Source organism: Pangasianodon hypophthalmus, chromosome 21 (assembly GCF_027358585.1).
Source record: "Pangasianodon hypophthalmus isolate fPanHyp1 chromosome 21, fPanHyp1.pri, whole genome shotgun sequence".
Lineage (NCBI taxonomy): Eukaryota > Metazoa > Chordata > Actinopteri > Siluriformes > Pangasiidae > Pangasianodon > Pangasianodon hypophthalmus.
The window spans coordinates 11159436-11177652 of record NC_069730.1 but is presented as its reverse complement, the minus strand read 5'-3'; the positions used below and the strand labels follow the sequence as shown (position 1 = coordinate 11177652).

The 18217-nt window shown below is 40.5% G+C and overlaps 2 protein-coding genes across 2 annotated transcripts in view; both read left to right on the top strand.

Moving 5' to 3' along the window:
* klhl24a (kelch-like family member 24a) overlaps positions 1-3962 on the top strand; it is a 26858-nt gene extending 22896 nt beyond the window's left edge. The window contains exons 7-8 of the mRNA XM_034314751.2: positions 206-394; positions 1526-3962. Of these exons, the coding sequence (XP_034170642.1) occupies positions 206-394; positions 1526-1726 (390 nt within the window). The 3' untranslated portion in view covers positions 1727-3962. The remainder of the gene's footprint in view (positions 1-205; positions 395-1525) is intronic.
* A 7275-nt stretch (positions 3963-11237) lies between these two features.
* yeats2 (YEATS domain containing 2) overlaps positions 11238-18217 on the top strand; it is a 53426-nt gene continuing 46446 nt past the window's right edge. Inside the window, exons 1-8 of the mRNA XM_026925369.3 lie at positions 11238-11505; positions 12232-12350; positions 13425-13522; positions 14116-14208; positions 15498-15719; positions 16324-16436; positions 17207-17368; positions 17597-17708. Coding sequence (XP_026781170.3) covers positions 12251-12350; positions 13425-13522; positions 14116-14208; positions 15498-15719; positions 16324-16436; positions 17207-17368; positions 17597-17708 — 900 coding nt within the window. The 5' untranslated portion in view covers positions 11238-11505; positions 12232-12250. The remainder of the gene's footprint in view (positions 11506-12231; positions 12351-13424; positions 13523-14115; positions 14209-15497; positions 15720-16323; positions 16437-17206; positions 17369-17596; positions 17709-18217) is intronic.

Here is an 18217-nt window from a genome sequence, read left to right as displayed (position 1 = left end):
GACTGTGTGTAGTGAGCGCACTAAGGCGTCTAAGGGTTAGTTCAAAATATCACTGTGTGTGTGTGTGTGTCTATCTATCTCTGTTGTTATGATAGGAGACAAAATTTGCGTTACTATTATCCCGTATGTGTGTATGCGTACTGCTGTGTGTTTAGGTCCACTGCTATGAGTATGATCCCCATGTTCATGTGTCTGTGTGACTCAGGTGCAGTGTTATGACCCGGAGACAAACAGCTGGCTGCTGCGCTCTAACATTCCCATGTGTAAGCGCAACATCACGGCCGTGTCTCTGAACAGCCTGGTGTACGTGTGTGGCGGCCTCACCAAGTGCATCTACTGCTATGACCCGGCACAGGATTTCTGGATGCCTGTGGTCAACACCTTCAGCAGACAGGTACAAACACACAGACACACACATGACAAGGAAGGCATCTTCATAACACAGACTCAGAAACACGTCTAAAGATAATAATGCCATTCATGGTTCATTATGAGACTACCAGACAGACACATAAAGGACATGATCAAATGTTTGTCATACTCAACATACTCCACAACAAGAACGCACACATTACAGCAGTAGATCATAGCAACACAATAAATGCATTAATAAAAAATGTATTTATCTTGCTTTTTTATTTTTCAACACTGAAAGCTAGTAAAACAGGATGTTTTTGGATCTCCTAAGTGGCACTACAGGTGTTACATCTTATCATCTCTTCAAGTCTCTCTGGGTGGGAGTGATGGCATTACTCTCTCCCACGTCAATTCTAGTGACACTAGTCAATCGTGGGCATATGTGAGCGCCTGTATGTGGAAGAGGGCAGTTAGCGCTCCAAGTGTTCAGCTACCCTGTAGCATAGCATGAGCAGCAATTTGATAAGATATGTATCTGATTTTATGTGTCTCAGAGGAAGCACATGCTCTGTTTAGGGAGAAAAAACTATCAATTTCTTCCAAAAACAGAGTTTTAAATAGGGGTCCAAGCACTGAAGGTGCAGGAGCTCTATAGTAATTGTTTTCTTACCATATGCAGTGGGAGTCTAGGGCTGCCGTTAGAGCCATTTGCCCATTTTCATTTTAATGTAGTTTAGCACACTGATTCGGCATGGTCCCAAAAGGCTTAACTCTCTAGTACCATCAACAGGCCAAAGTGGGCACACATTTCAATCTAAAACTGTGGAACTGCTCTTCACAGAAGCATCATTCCAATTTCCTATGATTCTTTATATCATGACAGTTCTGAAGGTTATGATTGTTTCAAGTTCTGCCATATTGCAGTGGCCGCTATCTTGGAATTGTTTAAAAAAAAAAAAGGAAACAGCATGTATCTCAGCACTGCTTTGTTGTATTGACACCATTGGTAGGTGTGTTTAAGATCATACTCTGATCTTGACACCATGTCAGTCCACAGTGCTAATCATGAAACCAAACGAAAAGGATCAAGTTCTAACTTCCACACCATTATAATCCATATAATCCATCTGCTATTTGTGTCGTGACGAGTGTGTCTGTGTCTGTACAGGAGTGCTGCGGCATGTCAGTGTGTAACGGAAAGATCTTCATCCTGGGTGGGCGGGGCGAGAATGGGGTGGCTTCTGACAGTATCATATGCTATGACCCTGCCTCCGGCATACTGACGGGTGTTGCTGCCATGCCCCGCCCCATTTCCTGTCACGGCTGCATCACTATACACCGTTTCGACGAGAAGCTTCACCGGACCTGAGAGTGACACCCCATATACACACACGCTCTCTCTCAAACACACACACATACACAGACACAAACACAGCGGGATCTGTTAAAACACAGAACAAGTTACTTTTTTCGCACTGTTCTATTATATGCAAGTCCTCTATTTCTGTCCGACCTCTTACTTTTTTTGTCTTCCTTTATTTTTCGTTGTTTTAACCCAAGACGTTTTGCCTTTATCTTTTTTCTATTCCATTTTCACTCCCTCTCTTTCAGTTAGTTGTCATGTTTTTCTCATATTCATTACTGTAGTCTCATCTGTCTGCCTCTCTCTCTCTCTCTCTCTCTGCCTAGTAAAAGAATGTAAAACACACTACTTTAGAGATCATTACATGCTGAGGCATTGTGTGCATTCCAGTCATGTAACACATAGCACCATGCATAACACTTTCATAGTATTTTGAGCTTCACACAGAACTCTACACAGAACAGGAGCAGTAACAGTCATATATCAGCTTCTTGGCAATTTCTTCTTATGTTTTAAATCTTTAAGTCCATTCTTCTGACTTGTTTGTTATTTAGTGTTATATTATTACTCACCATCACTTTTTCATTTTTATTAATTAATTCAGAATCATTTGTTTATTTTATTCATTTATATTTGTATTTAATTCCATTTGAATCTTTTATTATTTGTATTTTTTAATGACATTGTATTTTGCAGTATGTAAAAGTAACATACCATATAGCCTAAGATGAATTTGCTTGACCAGTGTCAAAATGTGTGAATTTTAACACCTCTTTTATTGACACTTGATGTGTTTTCCCCGCTTCAATTTTTTTTTTACACATTTTCCTCTTGGTAATATTGATTTTGAAACCTATGTAGGTTTCTTCTTCTAGCTGGTAGACTTAAAAACGTTGCCACAGAGGACACAGTCCTTTGTTGAAACTGTATTAACTGTGATCATGTGGCAAGCACAGAGAGACAGACCGTTCTGAATCAGGTGGCGTATTTGCTGTGAAACTTTTCATTTTTGTTCTTTTTATTTAAGTGTGTCTCGTGACTATAACCATTGTGCCTTTATGTTTGTGTGCATGTCTGTGTGTTTTACAGGAACCCCAATCATGCACTTAATGTCATGTTAATGTGTGCGTCATTGTTAGTGCTATGATATCTTAATGTAAATACATTGTTTTCTATGTGTGTATTTTTATGTATTATATTATTAGCACGTTTTATACTTCTGTTTGTACTGTAAGCCACTTTCCTTGCATGTGCCAGACCTAATTTTCAAGAACTCAATTTTTTGAGAATCAACACCCTTTTATTTTATTTAGAACTATACTAAACGATATAACAGAGTTCATACTAAGCAAACAATGTGAACTCTCCTCTTTTTTTTTTTCTTTGTTTATATCACATTTGTGGCATTTTGGCATTGCTGTTTGAAAATAATACCTCAAGCAGCTTTAACTTTCCTCACAGTCCCTGCAGTTTTAGAGAAATGAGGTGACAAAGTTTTTGGTGGATGTCAGGTTCTTTTTTTTAATTATTGGTTTCTTACATTCAGACCTGCGTTTCTGCATTTTCTTAGAGAACTATAATGATAGTGAATGCTTAAAATCACATAATTACATCTGAAAACTGATCTTGTAAAATGTCTAAAGTGAAAATAGTCATTGCCAAAGCCAAGTGTCAGTTTGATTTATCCAGAGTAATCCCAGTACATTCTTTCTCATTCTTGGCAAATGCTTTTGCCCCATCTTTGCTGTAGCTCTAAGTGTGTGTGTGTGTGTGTGTGTGTGTGTGTGTGTGTGTGTGTGTGTGCGCGTGTGCGTGTGCGCGTGCAAAGTAAAATACACAGAATGTTGCTGAAATTCTACTCAGAACTGAGTCATTAGATGGATTGATTAGATGACTGGTTAGAACATTTAAATACTGAGGTAATAACTGTGTGTTACTAAATACAAGCATTTGTTTAATTGCTTGTTCTATTTTGATATCAAGTTAGCAGTTTTTCCTCCATGTATCACAAAGCATCAAGAAAAATTCATCTCTATCTGAAATTGGATTCAGTGCAACAGATTACATGGTAGTGAGTATAGTAATAATTAGCCTACAATTAGTGTGGAATTTTGAATAATCCTTTATTTTATATACATGCAGTACATATGAGTGTTTGTGTGGGAGAGAGATGTGTTTCTGTATTATGCTTGCAAACCTGTTAGTAAACTCAATAAAGCTTTTTTCTAAGAATGCCATCTAACATTGTGTTAATGGTCATTTGAAAGTGTTGCCTATTGTCATGTTACAAAATAATTTACAGTCTCCTTGAAAGTATTCGAACGGCGGCGGCCAATTTGTTTGTTTTTGCTATACAGTGAAGACGTTTGAGATAAAAAGATTATTATGAGACGATAGATCAGAATTTCAGATTTCATTTCCTGATAATTACATCTAGATGTGTTAAACACCTTAGAACATGGCACCTTTGGTGGCAGACCACCCAATTTTTAGGTAAGCAAAAGTATTGGAACAGATAGTCTTAAAGTAAATAAAACAATATTTGGTTGCATATCCCTTGCTTGTTATAATCACAGGAACGAGAGAACCCAGAAGCAGAACACAGACACTAGGGTTGAAGGTTAAAGAGGTTTCTATTGGCGGTTAGGGTAGGTAGGAGCATGGTCGAGGCCTAGATTCAAATAATCCAGTGTATTCAAATGGCAGAGTAGAAGTCAGTTGATGTGCCACAGAGGAGAAGTGAGGCAGAGAGTGAGCGGGCAGCAACGCTCGGGCTCAAACGCGGGTCAGTGGCATGAGGGTCAAGTGCTTTATCTGTGAGCCACAGGGGAAGCAAAGCAGGGTTGGGTGTAGCAGGAAGTGAGCACACAATCAGACAGGTGGCAATGTGATCTGCATTGGAAGCCAGAATGATCTGGCAATGAGTGGCTGAAGAACAGGGGTTTATATATACGCTGCAGATAGGTGAGCTGATGAGGAGCAGGTGTGTTCAATGATTCAGCTGGGAGAGGCGCGCAGTGAAGTGCTACACCCAGAGACACACACATAACAGAAATGAGAGAGAGAGAAAATACTGGAACACTAAGAATGGGGAAAACAGGGAAATACACAGGGGATATGACCCGGACCATGACAGTACCCCCCTCTCAAAGGGAGCCTCCAGGCAACCTGCCGGGTTTGTCTGGGTGGGCTCTATGGAAATTTTGGATGAGAGAGGGGTCGAGGATGAAGGAACGGGGCACCCAGTTCTCCAGTTCTGCTCTTCCGGTCCGTATCCTTCCCAGTGCACCAAGTACTGCTGGCCTCGTCCCCTGCGGTGCACATCCAGCAGGATTTTGACCATGTACACCAGGTGATCATCCACGACCCGGGCGGGCGGAGGGGGATCGTGAAGGAGGGCTCAGCGTGCTGACATGGACAGGCTTGATTTGGGTGACATGAAAGGTAGGGTGGATGCGCATAGTTCAAGGGAGCTTAAGCCTAACCACGGAGGGATTAATCAATGATGATGAAAGACCTAGGTAACGGGGAGAGGTTTCTGGAGTCAGTCCTCAGGGGAATGTCTTTGGAAGAGAGCCATACTTTCTGACTTAGCTGGTAGTTGGGTGCAGGAGTTCAAAAAGTTCACTGGTTACGGTCAGCGGAGCAGGGCAGAATGGGCCTCTCTCCAAACCTTGCGGCATCAACGGATGTGGGCCTGCACAGAAAAAACTGCAATCTTGTCCTCCTGGACGGGGAGCAAGGGGGGCTGATAACCTAGAGAACACTCAAAGGGTGACATACCGATGGCAGCACTGGACAGGGAGTTGTGGGCGTACTCAATCCAGGGTAGCTGGGAGCTCCAGGTGGAGGATTTGTTGGCAGTAACACACTGCAGCGCCGATTCCAACTCCTGATTGGCCCGATCCGGCTTACTGTTGGTTTGGTGGTGAAACCCTGAGTACACACTCACAGTGGCACTAAGAGCATTACAAAGGTATTTCCATACCTGGGAAATGAACTGTGGGCGTGGTCAGAGACGTTGTTCTGGGGGATTCTGTGCAGCCGGAAGACACGGCTGACTATGAAGTGTGTAGTTTCACGGGCCGTGGGGCTGTGGGCCGTGTCAATTATGGTAAGGATGGTGGTGTTACCTTGTGAGAGGGGTGTTAGCATCCATAGTCAGCCACCAGAAATGCTGTTTCAGCAAGCCCAAGGTACGGCTGGATCCCTGGTGGCAGGTGAACCGAGACGAATGACTCCACTGGAGGACCTGGGAACGCACAGTGTCATGCACAAACAAACGATCACGGGGCCCATTACTTGGGTTGGGTTGGGTGCGTTGAGCTCTCATGACCACAGGATCTGAGACGTCAATGAGACGGACAGGCAATGAGAGAAGAAGGCATACCGGTGAAGCTTCTGATCTGGGACTGAATGCTGGGAGAGCACTGCATCCACACATGAATCGGAGGCGTCCACCTCCATTATGAGTCTTCACCTCAGGGGTCCACACGAAGGGAGTAGAAGTGGAGGTGTGCCTAGTGAGGGGTGCAGCTACCCGGTTGTAGTCCCTGATAAAGCGGTGGTGAAAGTTTACAAACCCCAGGAATCGTTGGAGCTGCTTCAGGGTAGTAGGTCTGGGCCACTCGATGATGGCCGGGATCCTCGCAGGGTTGGCCTTGACTTGTCCACTCTCAATGATTTACCCCAAGAACGTGACTGAACAGATGGGACTCACATTTTTCAACTTGATGAACAGCTGTGGCAATGGTGAGGCCAAAAGTCATAACCAAATATTCGAAGTGGCCCAGGGGGTTGTTAAATGCAGTCTTCCATTCGCCCCACTCTCTGATCCTGACCAGATGGTATGCATTCTGCAGGTCCAGTTTGGTGAAGATGGTGGCTCCATGCAGCGGCTCGAAGGCCAAATTGAGGAGGGGCAGCGAGTACTTGTTTTTCACGGTGGTGCTATTCAGGCCACAGTAATCATTGCAAGGACGGAGGGATTTGTCCTTTTTGGCCACAAAAAAGAAGCCGGGTCAAAGGACTCCGACTAGTTCGTCCTTCACCTGCTCGAGTGTTCAGCGAACGCTGACACCAAAGGGGTCGGGTTAGTCCATTTCTTTAACAGGTTAATATGATAAAGTTGGGCGTCTCCTGCATTTCTTGCACATAGTCAATTAGGGAGCAGTAAGGGGAGTGCTGCACTTCCCAGGCCTCCCTGGGAAGGTCCCAGTTCCTCCGCTCGTCGTCTACCACCCTCCGAAGCATCCTCTTCAAGGTTTGGTTGAATCGCTCCACCAGCCCATCTATCTGAGTATGGTAGATGGATGTCCTCAGATGCTTCACCTGCAACAACCGACACAGATCCCCCATTAGTTTGGAAATGAAGGCCATACCTTGGTTGGTGAGGATGTCCTTGGGGATTCCAACCCAGCTGAAGAGGAGGAGGAGCTCTGGGGCGATGTTCCAGTAGGTGACCTTCTGAAGTGGCACTGCCTCGGGTTATCGGGTGGCATAGTCCATGATGGAGGCGGTGGCAGAGGGGTCCGGCTCGGTATGCAGAAACCCTCGCCATAGGAAGGCCATAGGCATGCATAGATTGGCTTCTATATTTCTGGTTTCAAAGTCTTCTTTGAACAGTGGATTGTGATACGGTGGATTGTGTTGATGTCACGGACTTGTCATCAACTGCTGTTGTATTTCAGACCTTTTTGATGTCTTATTGATAGTGCACAAGTGGTTGCTTGGTTGTTGATTGTTCTTTTTCAGTACATCCTATATTGTTGTACTGGCTATGCCCAACACAAAAGAGACATGCACAAGTCAGATAATAGCTATACAAAGAAGTACATAAGCAGTTACAAATACCATCCAGAGCAATCAGGGTCAAAATCAAAAAGTCCGGAACAGATCAAATTTGCCAGGAATTGGACAAATAAACATACTGCTCCACCCTCCCCCCAAGCCAGACAGTGAAGAAGATTGTGAGAGACAAGAAAAGAACATGCCTTCTTGCCAGATATCAGTGTCCAAGTTCTTGTGCTCTTGTGGCTGAATGGGCATAAATCCCCATAGCCATGGTCCAAAATCTGCTAAAAAGCCTTCTCAGTAGAGTGGAGGTTGTTATAGCAGCAAAGGGGGACCAACTCCATATTAATGCCCATGGTTTTGGAATGGGATGTACTTCCAAAGTACTTCCATTTTCAGGGGCTCAAAGGTATTTGGACAACTGACTGACAAGAAGTTAATTGACCAGGTGCAGTCCATTCCCTCGTTACTTCAAGACAAATGAAACAGATAAAAGGTCTGGAGTTGATATCAGGTATTGAGTTGGCATTTGGCAGCTGTTCGACTGGAGCTACCAATATGAAGTCCAAGGAGATCTCAATGCAAGTGAAGGAGGCCATCATTAGGCTGAAAAAAAAAACATAAATCTATAAGAGAGATAGTAAATACCTTAGGTGTGGCCAAATCAACAAATGGGTACGTTCTTAAAAAGAAAGAAAGCACTGGTGAGCTCAACAACATCGAAAGGCCTGGAAGACCACGGAAGACAACTAAAATGGATGATCGCAGAATCCTTTCCTTGGTGAAGATATATATATATATATATATATATATATATATATATTAGTGTTAATATTCAATTATAAAGCCTCCGTATAAATTTTATATAAATTTTATATAAATTTTATATATTCATTTTTGGTTTCATGAAAGGTGCCATCCTGGTTTTCTAGTTTTTCATTTGTTTCCTCATCAAGTTTCTAGCTCTAATGTTATAGTTCATACCATATTGACAATATTACCTGGATGTATACTATAATAATCTCAAAGTATATATTAATAAAAATTGTTGTGATCTTCATGTCAAGGAATCACAGGACACTACACGTTAGTTAGAGCATTGTATTAGTAAAAGCAAGAGATGGAGATGTTCCCTGAGGTAGCATTACAGTCATTCCTCCTTATCTAAAAATTATAACATTAGTGTGTGTGTGTGTGTGTGTGTGTCAGTCATGAAGGAATTATCTGGAGCCTATAATTTGTAATTAGGATCCAGAACACACTGGAAAAACAAAAAGATTCACAAGATAGCAGGGAAAACGTTAAAGAGATATCATAATGTCATAATGGCTGGATGTACTATCATATTTTGGACAATAATAGAAAATCATGTTTCTGTAAGCAATGTATATGTGATTTGTTCTCCCACAGATGATTTTATCAGGGGGCTGTATGTGCTTATGTGTCAGCAGGTAAAGCAGATGTGTAAGAGCTGTCATAATTGCACAGGTGTAGACAAAAAGTCCATTTTATGGTGCAGACAAAAAGTCCATTTTACCTTCAAAGCGGGTGTATAACAGCAGATAAAGTAAACATGCAAGAGCTGTCATAACGGCCCAGGTGCAGAAAAAGGGGGGGGGGGGGGGGGGGGTTAACTACAAACAAAATGGCTATTTTACTCTAAGAGCTGGTGGAACTCTCTTTGCTGTAAGCATTTCTTTGAGAAGGTCATTTTAATAGCTAACACAAATAGTTTGTTCTCAAAATTTTACTTGGTACAACTGAAACAGAGCCCTGACCTCAACCCCACTAAACATCTTTGGGATGAATATCGACTGCACCCCAGGCCTCTTTGCCTGACCTCACTAATGTTCTTGTGGCTGAATGAACAAATCCCCACTGCCAAGAAAATCTAGAATTCTGGAAAGTCTCCCCAGAAGAGTGGAGGTTATTTTAACAGCAAAGGGGGACTACATCTGGAATGGGATGTTCAAAAGCATGTATGGGTGTGATGGTCAGGTGTCCACAAACCTTTGGTCATATAGTTTATTATGAATGTGTTTATTTCCTGACTAAAACATCATATCACACACTTCACACTTCCATGCCCATGTTCACTGTTACTGTAAGGGCTTGTGGCTGTATATATATGTGTGTGTTCAGGAACACAATGTGTAAGCATTATGTGATTTATAAAATCACAAAAATATCAGAAATGATGAACTCAGTTTTTTTTGTACAGGTGCCTCTATAAAAATTACCACACAGTAGTATTCACTCTAAAGGAACAAAAGGCAAAATTTAACCACTTTAAACATGTTTTTATAGTTTAAAAAAAAAAAAAAAAATGCAGCATTTGTCTAGGAAGAATTTTTTCCTGAGCTGACAAATTAAAGGAAAAACTAACACAAAGTTAAAATTATATAGAGATTTTATCATGCTCATCAATAATAAAAAACTAAATTATGTCTTTAATAATAATAATAATAATAATAATAAATAAAATCACAGGGCAGAGGGGATTTGGGCCCCCAACCCTGAAGGTGCGAGGCAAAGGTGCTAACCACTAAACCACCATGCCCCGCTATTATTATTATTATTAGTAGTAGTAGTAAACTTTTTTTTTTTTTTTTTTTTTTTTTTTTAAAGAATTTACTGTTTCACATGTTCAGGCAATGGTAAATCTGACTGATTTAGGAAAATATTATTAACTTTGTATTGACCATACTGTACATGAAGGCCATGGCAGTTTGTCCACATGACAGGAGAATTCAGAATAAAAACGTGCTTGAGGAGTTGCAATGATAGAGTTGATAAATCAATGATAAAGTTGGTTGTATTATAATTTAAGTCCCCTTAATCCAGTTTCTCAAAGTGGGATGAATGGGAGCCCCAGTTGTACATGATTTAAAAAAAAAAAAAATTATTATTATTAAAGTGGGTGAAATCACAACACACTATTATCAGAGTTGGATTTATTACTGAGTTCTTATATTAGCCTGTTTGACTGGTCACTTGAAATGAATGGGTTTAATCCACACCTTAATAACTGAAAAACAAGTAAGCCAATAATTAATGTCAAATTAATTTGACCAAAAAAAAGCCATGATATTCAGGTCCCTGGCTGAAAAAGTTTGCTTTAAACTAATAGATCAGGGATCATCACCTGGTAGACTGCAGTCTGGCTGCTGACCCAGCAAAATATTTCACCTGAGCACTGGAAAAGTACTGTATCAGAGCTAATAAATGTATTTTTTTAAAAACTGGATTCATTTAAGTGACTCCACTTATCAAAACATGCATGCATTTATGCAAATTATTTACCTGAAGACAGCTCAAGAAAGAAAAGTTTTAGCAGACTATCGTAGATTTATCTCGTTTACCCTCTCTGGTCTGATTAGTGAAGTGATGATGTGGCTTGTTCAGAAGAAAAAATAAATAAACAAAGATTAGACAGAAGTATGTGTTTATTCTCCTTGCTTCAGGCATCTCATCTGTTCAGAGTCAGTATCACTAGTCAAAAGTGGTAACCTGAAGCACCAGTGTGAAACAAAACATAACCACTTCATACTGGTGTGTCTTATTTATAGCCATGAACTAATCACTGAAAAGTACCTGTTGTCACCCTTTAGCCATGTTAGTTGCTTGTCTGGACCTTTATAATCAACAAAGCTGGAAAAAGTTTAGTTGAAGCTGCTGTAGCTAAAATTGGTTGGATTTGAGCGCCATCTTGTGGACGTTTGCTGAAATGGCGAGGCCTAATTCTCCATGCTGTTAGCACACATGGAATAATGCCTGCTGTTAGCTTGGGCTTTAGCTAGCGTCAATACAAAACAAATCACTAACAGTGCATATTATGTCCTGCATGCTGTCTGAGAGGCAATAACGTAAAGAAGCTGCACTATTGGGGAGAACTGCAGGCAGAATGAGCTCGCTGTTGGTTGACTGAAGCGGCGAGCGCTGTAACTTTATCCGCGTTTAAATCCGCTGCTGTGTTTCCTGTAGTGTGACAGGTAACGTTACATTCAGTTTTGTTCAGGGTTTTCATTAACTGCAGTTATTTCACTTATTAGCTATAGCTCTGACTGCAGTGTGCATTAAAATTGCAATTTGGAAAGTGTAAAATGTAAAATAATATGACACGCAGTAGCCAAACTGGTTTTTGTTATGTTCTACTGAATTGGCAGTGAAGCATAATGCTAGCTAAACGCTAGCGAGCGGCTAGGCTAAGGCCTCAGGCGTTCACCGAAGTTTCCTGAGACGTGTGTCCGTTCATTGAGCGCGTTCTGTCGGCTTGAGCACAGTGTTTAAGCTGCGCTAAATCTTCAAAGCCAAATTATGGCACTAATGTAGCGTTATTATGTTCCATTGTTATGCACAAATAAATGCGATGGTAAATCTACGTAGGTAAACCTTTACGTTTAGTCATGCTTATAATGTGATTATGTGTTTTTGTTTGTTTTGTTTATATGTTTGCATAGAAAGCAAAGGCTGCATGCTAACAGCTAATTACTTAGCAAGCTAGCTAACCTAGCTAACTGAGTTGCATTTCAGTGTGAGGGACACTAATAGCTGACAGCTCATTAGTACTAACGACAGCACGAGAAGGTTTATTTTTATTTCCTAAAATCCATTATATTGCTTATTTGTTCATTACAATTTAAAGGAAACTGAATGTATTTTTTTTTTTTTAAATCTATCTAAATGTGAAGCTGCTCATTTAACCCTGGCTGTTTAAGTGCTTTCAGATCAGCAGATATGTCAGGAATTAAACGGAAACTGGAGGATAAAGATCCAGACTATGAGGACATCACCCAAGTGCAGGAGAGCAAGAGGAGCAAAGTACTTGAACAGAATGGTAAAAGCTGTCATTTTTTTTCAAGTTAGTTAAAATAGACAATGCAGGAGGTGTAGTGTTTATGTGCGTGGTGAAAGTGCCATGGCAGTGTGGGTTTCAGGGCTGTGAGTGGAGCAGGTGCAGCAGCATTGCTGGGAAGTGGAGATGTGCTCAGGACTGCTATTAATCCCATTCCCACCTGCTCCTGAAGGAATTCTCACCAATCCAGTCTGCTCCCACAGTTATCTTTGTTTATACCTGCCCATGATATTTTCAGGTTCTGTTTGTCAAAATGCAAAACTAATTTAAACCACAGTGACTCTGACCAGGGTAAAAGAGTTACTAATGACAAATTAATGAAAGTTCATGCAGTGCAAGCACCATATATGCTCTTATGTTAATGAATGTGGCCTATCTTTGTCCTTCTTATCTGACCGCCTGCAAGAAAGTTTATAAAAAAAAAAAAAAGCCTGCTCCTGCAGCTTTTGGTCCCACAGGATTCCAGTCCTGATGCATAACTCTTCTTGGATTTTAAATACCGCAATGTCACTGCTGCCTTGAGAACAGTCTGAAAGCCACTTGGCTGTTTTTGCAGTGACATGCTGCATTATTATTATTATTATTATTATTTTTATAATTTGTCTTCTAAATTTCAAGTGAGAAAAGAAGCTGGTGAGGAAATGAGTGATAACAGGAACTAACCTGTCTCATGGATGTTCCAAAAAATTTAAATGTAATTATAAATGGTTAAAAAGCATGACATGTCATTCATTAATAGATTTAAAAAATTGCAATTGTTGGCCAATTTCTGTGGTATAAAAGGAATAAAACACATTGTGCTGTTATACAAAAATAATCCACTTTGGGGTGGTAACACTAACTCTCCTTCTCGTCAGACTGCATCACACCATGCCAACATTGATTCTATTCCTATTACAGCATGCTCCTTTATATGTTATTCCTTACATAGAGTCTGTTACAGTGGCAACTTCACTCGCTGTTGTTGATGTGTACTCTGAACCCATTATGCCGCTATAAAGTTACTAAGCAGTGAAATAATGTTAAGCTTCCTACCTTATTGTTTTGATTTTGTAGCGCGTGATGCCACAATACAGAAGATCGAAGCGATCATCAGAGACCAGTTTGCCCTGGAGATGAAGAACAAGGAACATGAGATCGAGATCATTGGCCAGGTAAGACCTGACTGTGTGGGTTAATGTTAGTGTGGGTCAGAGTGTTGTTTGTTGTTTATTTATAGTTATGAGGTGGAAACCTCATAAATCAGATACTCTGTTGCTTGCATATTGTTGTTGCATCTTTCTCAGTGTTCAGAATATTCACAGAATAGTACTTAATGGGAAAACACAATGATTTTCATTTAATTTGATAAGAAATTTGCAAAACATTTGGTTGGAAACATCAGAACTGGAAGTGTGGGTACATGGTCTAGAAGTGCACAAAATATATTACAAAGCATTTATTATGAAAGTTATGTATTATGTGCATATGTATTTTTTGTTTTATATGGGCAGACTGTTCCTAACTGCATTTAATGCAGGCAGATGGGGTGTGTGTGTGTGTGTGTGTGTGTGTGTGTGCGCGTGCATGTGTGCATAAAATAAATATAAATGCTGTCCTAAGGTTTTAGGGTTAATATACTAGCAAATTTACTATAAAAGACCTAATGATATGTAATGCAGTAGTAACCACATTATCCTTACGCTTATATCTTGAACAATTGGCATGTGAAAGGTGCAAGATTTTATCAACTGTTTCTTCTCTGTAGCGTCTGAATGAGGCCAGGAGGATGATGGACAAGCTGAGAGCCTGCATCGTGGCCAGTTACTACACCAGCGCTGGCCTGACCAAAGTTTCTGAGGTAAAACTGAGCTCACTTTGATGTTTTCGCCTGATATAAACTTGGGAAAGCAAGAATTCAGTATTAAAGTTTTGTTAATATGAATTGGCTTAAATGTTGTAGGTCAGTTTGTGAACATCCAGCTACATAAAATTTCTTACTTACAAAGGTCCAGATAAGCCTGGTGCCTGAGATGGGCAAGTGTCCCACCCAAGGTGTGTTTCTGCCTCGTGGTTAGTGTTATCTGGACAAGCTCCGGATCCATGGCTGATGACTGAAGAAGAATGAATCTTTTGTTTCGCACTGGCACTTCATTTTACTACTTTTAACTAGTGCCACAGATGAACAGAGGATTCAGTGTCTGACTTTCTGGTTTTGTAATAAGGCTTTTTTTTTTTTTTTTTTTTTAAATTGAGCTGTGTTGTCAGTTTGTCTCACTTGTGACCTAATGTCGCTAGCACAGTAACTAGTCTCTGGTCCAATGAGCTGCCTTCATCTAAATAATTTACATAAATGCCTGTGACCGGATAAACCATAAGAGAGGATCAGCTACAGAACCTGCGCTGATTCATTTTTTAAAACGCTAGACAGCGTTTATCGTCTTTGGCACAGAATTTTTAACGTACACAGTTTGTTCTGCTGAAATACTTTGCTGGTTTCAAATCTGGATCGATGTCTGCCAGTTGACGACCGCTGTTATAGCAGAGAATATGTGTAAGTGTGTGTGTGTGTGCTTTTAAGCAGCTTCTTTATTTGCTTACTATTTTGTAAATTTGCTTTGTTTTTTGTATCTAGTATTTGTACTCTCATATATTCTGTATATTTTTAAATCCATAGTAACTCTTTATCACCACCATACTATCTGACTTGTGGGAGAGATGGGTGACCTTTAGTTAATCTTTAAGTTCTTTTGTTGTTTCTTATCTTTTGTAAGGCTTTTTACCAGAAAATATATTTTACAGGTCACTGTTTGTAGAGAATTCCATAAATAAAATATTTAAAAAAAACCAAAGGAAAGGTATGTCAATGTTTTCACCTCTAACATGTCAGTGTTTGACTTGTAAACCTGAGTTTTAACAGTGGTATTAGAATCCAGTCTTGCATTTTCAGGTCTTTTTACAGTCTCAGACCAGAAATGTTGGTACCCTGTATATTGGTCTACTCCCCTGTATATTGTGTTCATTGTGATCAAAATCATCCTACAACAGAATGTTTACTCTAATTCTTTGTGAAGATGTTTCAATATGGATTGTTTAAAAAAATTCCACTAAACCTTAAATAATTTAGAACCACTTTTTTGTTTCCCCAAGTCCTCAATGAGTGATTTGAATCATCCAGCTATCAAGCGCTTCCTGGAGTCCCCGTCCCGCTCGTCGTCCCCTTTAAACCAGGGTTCTGAGGCACACTCTGTAGGCCACTCGGAGACAGAGTCCCTGATCCAGCTGACAGAGCCAGGAGAGAGAGACAGTCAGGGCTGGAAAGAGGAAGAGCTGAGGCAGCTGGAGCGCAGACCGGGACGCAATACAGGCAAGGTGAGGTGGCCGAGGACCTGTGTTTACCGATATCTGATCAGTATTTTCTGTAAATATTTCTCTCATCCGGGTTGTTTTGTGATTAAAATAAAGATAAAATAAGAATATAGATATATACCATGGGTACAAATGCTGCATGCAGGATGTATAGCTATGAAGCTATATGGAGTGAAATGCCATAAAAGGATATCTATATAGGATATATATCTATATAGGATCAGTATATCCTAGCGTTTCAGCCATATTTCTGTTGCAGTTGCCACATTTGGGCCCGAATTTCCAGCTTCACTTGTTCCCATGATGTAGCCAGATAGTTAACAAAGCTATGAGGCAGCAGGATGGACAGCCACTGCACTGCTGCTTGTTGAAAATGTATTGAGAGCCGTAAAGTGTATTAGAGCAGTCAGTATAAATGAAAATGAATCTTATTAATAAAGCACAGATAGAAAAACATTGATGCAGTCAGTCTCCTGTTCAGTCCTTGAAATGGTGTGATGTCACATGAAATACAAGGAAATAATGTTGTATATAATACATGCAGATATAAATCTTTTTCTTTCTTTCTTTCTTTCTTTCTTTCTTTTTTGGACATCTCTCGGCACAGGACACGTTTGGTGTGCCATCATCTGTAGACCAGCATGTCACATTCCACACTACAGGAGAGGAGGCATCACGACTCTATGTGAAGAAAACCATTGTTGTGGGCAACGTGTCAAAGTACAGCACCGTCATGTTTTTGTCTTTGCTTGGTGTTCCGGGTTTTGTTAATGGTTGATATCCTGATTGATCCTGCTAACCTCATATAGCTGTCCAGAAACTTTTGAGCTCTTTTCATACCCACTTCGTTCAGTCTCTGGTTTTGTGTGTAGAGTTATTGATGACATGGGTCCTACAGTAATTGCAAGAATTTCTCATCTGTATGCAGAAAAGTCATGTCAAGTAGATTCTTACTGTCATCCCTTCAATATACACATTTATGGGACACATAGTAGCAACACAGAAGACAAAGGCCTTGTACACATGACCACAGTAAATATAAATAATGAGCAAAGTGGGCAAACTACAAATACAAACAAGACTATAAAAACCTGCATGATTAGAAAGATGGGTTAAAGCAAGGTGATTATTGTGACAATTAGAGAAAGGCATATTATATAAAATTAGGATATTTACCTGCTTCAGAGTGACTGCCTTCAAACAACTATAAATGTACATTATTTGACTGATCTGTGCAAGCTTAATAAAAAAAAAAAAAGCTGAGATATTTAAAAGAAGAATCTGTATCCTAGCCAAAAATATTTTAGATTCTACTACAAGCGGTGGTGAGAGAATTTCTCTTCTGTAGGCCTTCTTACATACCTCATCTCACACACAAATGATGGTATGATGTCTCTTTCTTTTGGTCCATTCGTCTTTGTCAAATTATCTATCTTTCTCTCTTTGTGTCTCTTTCTCTCTCTCTCTCTCTGTCTGTCTGCCTTTCTCAGGTACATAGCTCCTGATAAAAGAGAAGAAAATGACCAGTCCACTCATAAGTGGATGGTGTATGTCCGAGGTTCACGGAAGGAGCCCAGCATCGACCACTTTGTGAAGAAGGTTTGGTTTTTCCTGCACCCCAGCTATAAACCCAATGACCTGGTGGAGGTCAGGTAGGTGTTCAGCTACACAAAATGGCTCTTCTGAGCGTACTAGAACAGTGGGTCTCAACTCCAGTTACTGAAAAATGGGTTCTCAACAAATGCGCTTTTACAAATATATAATTATCTATCTACAAATAAAACTGCACCAAAATCTGTAGTATGTTACATAATTGAACATTACCTTTGTGAATGAGTACCTGCTGAGAGAATCACTCTTGTGTGTTTGTGTGCATGCAGTGAACCCCCATTTCACCTGACACGGCGGGGCTGGGGTGAGTTTCCTGTGCGAGTACAGATCCACTTTAAAGACCAGCGGAACAAACGTATTGATATCATCCATAATCTGAAGGTCAGAGTTCTTACTGATCTCTGCACAGAACTGCACTTTTTTATCTATCACTAAGACTGCCTGTCTCTGAGTTGTTCTCCTACTGTTTTCTTTAGTTCTTCTCGCTTCCTGTTTCTTTTTTTGCTTATCCAAGTTTTAATTGAGCGTTTTAGATTTTTTTAATAGGATTTTTTTTTTTAATTTGTGCCCCCAGTAACTAGCTAACTCTCCCCCATCACATGACAGCTACCAACCAGGGAGGGTGAAGGCTAACGCAGTGTCTTATCCGAGACACACAAAGCCAGCCAACCACATCTTGTCGAGCTGCTGCTTATGCATCGTCTCAGGACAGTGTAGCACACTCAGTGGAAAATGTTATCTGCCCTGTTTTGCGTACATGAGCTTATAGATGCCCTCAATTGGCTAGTGTTACTCTAGTGGACAGGAGAAAGAGTATGCCATTCCGCCCACCAAGAGAGCACTCCCAGCTGCACATGGCTGTGGCATCATTGGAATTTGCGATCTCCCAA